Consider the following 8,038-nt stretch of genomic DNA (forward strand, 5'->3'; position numbering starts at 1 on the left):
GGGTCAGCAGAAAAAGCTCATTTCCCCATTCAGAGCCATAAAGCAGTTGATTGTGATTTTATTTTCCTGCTGGCGGTCGATGAAGCCAGAGCACTGAACGGTGATAATGAGCCTGTTCTACTCGAAACACAACTGAGGCTAATGGCCTGTTCGTTTGTGTCCAGATTATTAACATTGTGCTTTTTTCCTGTTGTTTGTTTTCTGTGTTTTCTCTAGTAAAACCTGTTCTTCACCTCATTTCACCTTTTAACAGATACTAAAACGCTGCCGTGTGATTTAATGTGTTTTGCTCAGCAGAGCAGCATTCAGCGTTCACAACTAAAAAATTATTCAAATTCAGATTAAAAAAATGTTGTAATTTTTGAAAGCAATGTAGCTTTCCAGGCAAAAAAATATTAATACAATTTTATTTTTTATATTTACTGTATGTATATATATATATATATATATATTTAGAGGGGTTAAAGTGGGCCGGAACGTTCCGGCACCTCAGATAAATTATTAAATAAATAGATTCATTAATCTCAACGAATCTCGCTGGTCCCGAGATGGGCCGACTGGCCGACCAACCTCCCTTCCTCACCGCTGTACGCGAGTGATTATATATGCGTGAAATGCACTCACGGTGGTTGAGCGCGGTAAAGTTGGTTTAATGTTCGATATTTCGCCGGACATTGTTTTCCCTTGCCACTGTTTGGCAGTCTTACAAAGATATCAATAGCAGGATTAGTTTTAATATTATGTAACCATTATCTACATTAAAGGGTTAGTTCACCCAAAAATGAAAAGGATGTCATTAATGACTCACCCTCATGTCGTCCCAAGCCCGTAAGACCTCCGTTCATCTTCAGAACACAGTTTAAGATATTTTAGATTTAGTCCGAGAGCTTTCTGTCCCTCCATTGAAAATGTATGAACGGTATACTGTCCTTGTCCAGAAAGGAAATAAAGACATCATCAAAGTAGTCCATGTGACATCAGTGGGTTAGTTAGAATGTTTTGAAGCATCGGAAATACATTTTGGTCCAAAAATAACAAAAACTAGGACTTTATTCAGCATTGTATTCTCTTCCGGTTCTGTTGGGGATCCATTATATATATATATATTATTACTAAAAGAAACATTTTATATATATATGTGTGTGTGTGTGTGTGTGTGTGTGTGTGTGTGTGTGTGTGTGTGTGTGTGTGTGTGTGTGTGTGTGTGTGTGTGTGTGTGTGTGTGTGTGTGTGTGTGTGTGTGTGTGTGTGTGTGTATATACTTAAAAGTTAAAATAACATGTATATTATTACTATTTTATTAATATATATGTTTGTGTGTGTGTGTGTGTATACATAAAAGTTAAAATAAAAATTATATTACTATTTTATTAATATATATGTGTGTGTGTGTATCTGTATATATATATATATATATATATATATACATAAAAGTTAAAATAAAAATTATATTATTACTATTTTATTAATATATATATATATATATATAATTTATTGCAAGATACAATGCTATTTCTTTGCTATAGTAATTTAAAAATCCTTACTATTTAAAAAATGTGAAATATAATATGTATATATAGTATATATATATATATATATATATATATATATATATATATATATATATATATATTTAGCAAATATATTAATGTTGTTGCACGTTCTTTTTTAATTAATTTGCATTAAAAGCAGGATTGTTCTGCTTGTAATATTTAATTTTAATTAATAATTGATAATTTATGCCAGCAAGTTTTACTTTGGTGACATGAAAAACAAAGCACTAAAAAACACACATGATCAACAAATGTGAAATATAGTGACTCTCTCACACTGATCATTCTTAGCATTGAGTCCTTCCATTTACATCATGCTGATGATTCAGTTTCCCTGTGAATATGAGTGTGTGTCGTGTGACTGTAACTCCGCTGTGTGTTTGCAGGAACCGGTTCTGTTCTCTGGGACTCTGCGGATGAACCTCGACCCCTTTGAAAAGTACAGTGATGAGGAGTTATGGAAAGCTCTGGAACAGTCTCATCTGAAGAAGTTTGTGAGCAGCCAGTCTTTAAAGCTGGACCTGGAGTGCTCTGAAGGAGGAGAGAACCTCAGGTACTGCAATCATACAGCAGAAATATGCCTGGGCTTTATTTCATATCATTACATCATCACACCAGAACATATTTGCAATCACATCATTTTCATTCTATGGCAAAAATGTTGTTTTTCTAAGCTAAATCGTCTAGCCCTAGTTCATTAATATTTCTGTTCTATATACACTACCAGTCAGAAATCTGGAATAATTCAGATTTTTAACATTTATTCAGACATTATAAATGTCACTTTTTAACAATTTAATGCTTCCTTGATGAATAAAAGTATTATTTTCTTTTAAATCTTACTTTCTGCAAACTGTATGAATGGTAGTGTATCATGCTTTCTACACAAATGCTTTGCAGCACAACTGTTTTCAACACTGATAATAATCATAAATGTTTCTTGAGCATCAAATCATCATATTATAGTGATTTCTGAAGGATCATGTGACACTGAAGACTGGAGTAATGATGCTGAAAATTCAGCTTTGATCACAGGAATAAATTACACTTTACTATAAATTCAAATAGAAAACAGCTGATTTACATTATAATAATATTTAACAATTTTACTGTATTTTTGATCAAATATATGCAGCTTTGATAAGCAGAAGAGACTCTTTTAGAAATATTAAAAAATATTAATTATTGCAAACTTTTGACTAGTAGTGTATTTGCTTTATGAGCATGTACAGTGTGTGTGTGTGTGTGTGTGTGTGTGTGTGTGTGTGTGTGTGTGTGTGTGTGTGTGTGTGTGTGTGTGTGTGTGTGTGTGTGTGTGTGTGTGTGTGTGTGTTTTCAGTGTTGGTCTGTAATGTATTGCATTATGAGCATGTACAGTGTGTGTGTGTGTGTGTGTGTGTTTTCAGTGTTGGTCTGTAATGTATTGCATTATGAGCATGTACAGTATATACAGTACAGTGTGTGTGTGTGTTCAGCGTGGGCCAGAGGCAGCTGGTATGTTTGGCTCGAGCTCTGCTGAGGAAGACGAGGATCCTGGTCCTGGATGAAGCCACAGCCGCTGTGGACCTGGAGACCGACGACCTGATCCAGTCCACCATCCGCACGCAGTTCGAGGACTGCACCGTGTTCACCATCGCCCACAGACTCAACACCATCATGGACTACACCAGGTACACACACACACACCATCATCATTCACCATCGCCCACAGACTCAACACCATCATTGACTACACCAGGTACACACACACACACCATCATCATTCACCATCGCCCACAGACTCAACACCATCATTGACTACACCAGGTACACACACACACACCATCATCATTCACCGTCGCCCACAGACTCAACACCATCATGGACTACACCAGGTACACACACACACACACACACACCATCATCATTCACCATCGCCCACAGACTCAACACCATCATGGACTACACCAGGTACACACACACACACACCATCATCATTCACCATCGCCCACAGACTCAACACCATCATGGACTACACCAGGTACACACACACACACACACACACACCATCATCATTCACCATCGCCCACAGACTCAACACCATCATGGACTACACCAGGTACACACACACACACACACACACCATCATCATTCACCATCGCCCACAGACTCAACACCATCATGGACTACACCAGGTACACACACACACACACACACACCATCATCATTCACCATCGCCCACAGACTCAACACCATCATGGACTACACTAGGTACACACACACACACACACCATCATCATTCACCATCGCCCACAGACTCAACACCATCATGGACTACACCAGGTACACACACACACACACACCATCATCATTCACCATCGCCCACAGACTCAACACCATCATGGACTACACCAGGTACACACACACACACACCATCATCATTCACCATCGCCCACAGACTCAACACCATCATGGACTACACCAGGTACACACACACACACACACCATCATCATTCACCATCACCCACAGACTCAACACCATCATGGACTACACCAGGTACACACACACACACACACACACCATCATCATTCACCATCGCCCACATTCTCAACACCATCATGGACTACACTAGGTACACACACACACACACACCATCATCATTCACCATCGCCCACAGACTCCACACCATCATGGACTACACCAGGTACACACACACACACACACACCATCATCATTCACCATCGCCCACAGACTCAACACCATCATGGACTACACCAGGTACACACACACACACACACACCATCATCATTCACCATCACCCACAGACTCAACACCATCATGGACTACACCAGGTACACAGGTACACACACACACACACACACACACACCATCATCACTCACCATCGCCCACAGACTCAACACCATCATGGACTACACCAGGTACACACACACACACACCATCATCACTCACCATCGCCCACAGACTCAACACCATCATGGACTACACCAGGTACACACACACACACACACACACCATCATCATTCACCATCGCCAACAGACTCAACGCCAACATGGACTACACCAGGTACACACACACACACACACTATCATCACTCAACATCACCCACAGACTCAACACCATCATGGACTACACCAGGTACACACACACACACACCATCATCACTCACCATCGCCCACAGACTCAACACCAACATGGACTACACCAGGTACACACACACACACACACACCATCATCATTCACCATCGCCCACAGACTCAACACCATCATGGACGACACCAGGTACACACACACACATACACACACCATCATCATTCACCATCGCCCACAGACTCAACACCATCATGGACTACACCAGGTACACACACACACACACCATCATCATTCACCATCGCCCACAGACTCAACACCATCATGGACTACACCAGGTACACACACACACCATCATCATTCACCATCGCCCACAGACTCAACACCATCATGGACTACACCAGGTACACACACACACACACACCATCATCATTCACCATCGCCCACAGACTCAACACCATCATGGACTACACCAGGTACACACACACACACACACACACACACACCATCATCATTCACCATCGCCCACAGACTCAACACCATCATGGACTACACCAGGTACACACACACACACACCATCATCATTCACCATCGCCCACAGACTCAACACCATCATGGACTACACCAGGTACACACACACACACACACCATCATCACTCACCATCGCCCACAGACTCAACACCATCATGGACTACACCAGGTACACAAACACACACACACACCATCATCATTCACCATCGCCCACAGACTCAACACCATCATGGACTACACCAGGTACACACACACACACACCATCATCATTCACCATCGCCCACAGACTCAACACCATCATGGACTACACCAGGTACACACACACACACACACCATCATCATTCACCATCGCCCACAGACTCAACACCATCATGGACTACACCAGGTACACACACACACACACCATCATCATTCACCATCGCCCACAGACTCAACACCATCATGGACTACACCAGGTACACACACACACACACACCATCATCACTCACCATCACCCACAGACTCAACACCATCATGGACTACACCAGGTACACACACACACACACCATCATCATTCACCATCGCCCACAGACTCCACACCATCATGGACTACACCAGGTACACACACACACACACCATCATCATTCACCATCACCCACAGACTCAACACCATCATGGACTACACCAGGTACACACACACACACACTATCATCATTCACCGTCGCCCACAGACTCAACACCATCATGGACTACACCAGGTACACACACACACACACACCATCATCATTCACCATCGCCCACAGACTCAACACCATCATGGACTACACCAGGTACACACACACACACACACCATCATCACTCACCATCACCCACAGACTCAACACCATCATGGACTACACCAGGTACACACACACACACACACCATCATCATTCACCATCGCCCACAGACTCAACACCATCATGGACTACACCAGGTACACACACACACACACTATCATCATTCACCATCGCCCACAGACTCAACACCATCATGGACTACACCAGGTACACACACACACACACACCATCATCATTCACCATCACCCACAGACTCAACACCATCATGGACTACACCAGGTACACACACACACACCATCATCATTCACCATCGCCCACAGACTCAACACCATCATGGACTACACCAGGTACACACACACACACACACACACACACACCATCATCATTCACCATCCCCCACAGACTCAACACCATCATGGACTACACCAGGTACACACACACACACACCATCATCACTCACCATCGCCCACAGACTCAACACCATCATGGACTAGACCAGGTACACACACACACACACCATCATCATTCACCATCGCCCACAGACTCAACACCATCATGGACTACACCAGGTACACACACACACACACCATCATCATTCACCATCGCCCACAGACTCAACACCATCACGGACTGCACCAGGTACACACACACACAGATGCGTGCACACACACACTCTCTCTCTCTCTCTCTCTCTCTTACACACACATACTCTCACACGCGCACACTCACAAACACTCGCACACACGCACACATACGTGTGTACTGTATGTAAGATGATAAAGTTGGATATTAAATAATAAATCCATCTTTATATATATATGATATTGATATAGTTATATTTAATGCGGATATAAACAATAATACACCCGAGATTTTCTGTATAGTAAAAATGACTTTACATAAACACTGTATGTATACAGATAAAGTAGGATATATTAATAATATTAATACAATGTATTTTTTTGTCGATAATTGAGATCTGAATTATTGCACCACATGTGATGTCTGTGAATGAGAAGTTTCGATCTGTTTGTGTCGACACAGAGTGCTTGTTCTGGATAAAGGTGAGATCGCAGAGTTCGATACGCCGGCGGCTCTACTCGCTCAGAGAGGAATATTCTTCGGCATGGCTAAAGATGCCGGATTAGTGTGAAGTGTTTCCTGTAATAAACCGCTGTGCCTTCGCTCACTCTCACACATTGAATGTGTGTTTTCACTCAGCAGCATCCAGGAGCTGTTATTGTTTTTTACATGAATGTGTTTTCTATAACTACAGTGCCACTGTTACTGAATGAGTCGCTGTCATGATGAAGCAGTCTATTTTTGTACTGTATTATTTAAGTCACTTTATGAAGTTGTTCATAGGGAAGATTTACTGCTCAGTTACGTGTGTGTGATTCCTTTTGTAAACCAAATCTGTAAAAACTTGAATTCTGTTACCAGAATTGGAGCATTGTTGCATTTATTAAAAAATTTATACTGTTTCTATGTGCATTTCATGTTTCATTTTCAAAAGCTATTTTGGCTTTAAATCAGAGTAATAGCAGAGAATGTCTAATATGGGGAGAACTTTAACTCCGGCTTCTGAACTGGTTGCAGTTCCACTCTGGCTCCATATGAGGGCGCTCACAGGACGAGTGCAGAATGAATGGAGGTCTATGGAGATATACCCCTCAAAATCCACTTTTCTCAGGATATCATTTTTTGTCTAGTAATTTAAATGTTGTATTCGAAAGGAGATGCAAAGAAATTGCTCATTGCTGGGTGTTAGATTTTTTAGAGTCACTCATTTGCTTTAAAAAGTCTTTTAAAATATCAATGACGTCATACACATCGTTCCACCAGAGATACTGCTTTACGGCAATCCTTCAGTCACTTTGGTGCTTTCGCGCTCTGCACTTTCTTTTCTCTCGAGGCATCGACAACACCGCTGACACAGGTAAATACACGTGCTAGACGAGTTTTTGTTTTGTTGTTTTAAAAGACCATGCCGAAAATACACACACATTCTGGTCCCGGATGCCACGATGCCATCAAGCGGTATCTCT

At 41.8% G+C, this 8,038-nt stretch overlaps 1 protein-coding gene across 6 annotated transcripts in view; it reads left to right on the top strand.

The window, feature by feature from the left end:
* abcc3 (ATP-binding cassette, sub-family C (CFTR/MRP), member 3) overlaps positions 1–7,474 on the top strand; it is a 111,898-nt gene extending 104,424 nt beyond the window's left edge. For all 6 annotated transcript variants that reach the window (XR_013207669.1, XR_013207656.1, XR_013207663.1 and 3 more), the window contains 3 exons: positions 1,940–2,106; positions 3,029–3,223; positions 7,035–7,474. Coding sequence is in view for 3 of the 6 variants with exons in the window: in XM_077245659.1 (XP_077101774.1) it covers positions 1,940–2,106; positions 3,029–3,223; positions 7,035–7,143 (471 nt within the window). In the remaining 3 variants the exon portion in view is untranslated. The remainder of the gene's footprint in view (positions 1–1,939; positions 2,107–3,028; positions 3,224–7,034) is intronic.
* Positions 7,475–8,038: the final 564 nt, after the last annotated feature.

This window comes from Siphateles boraxobius, unplaced genomic scaffold, assembly GCF_051911475.1.
Source record: "Siphateles boraxobius isolate OS27281-9 unplaced genomic scaffold, OSU_SipBor_1 103, whole genome shotgun sequence".
Lineage (NCBI taxonomy): Eukaryota > Metazoa > Chordata > Actinopteri > Cypriniformes > Leuciscidae > Siphateles > Siphateles boraxobius.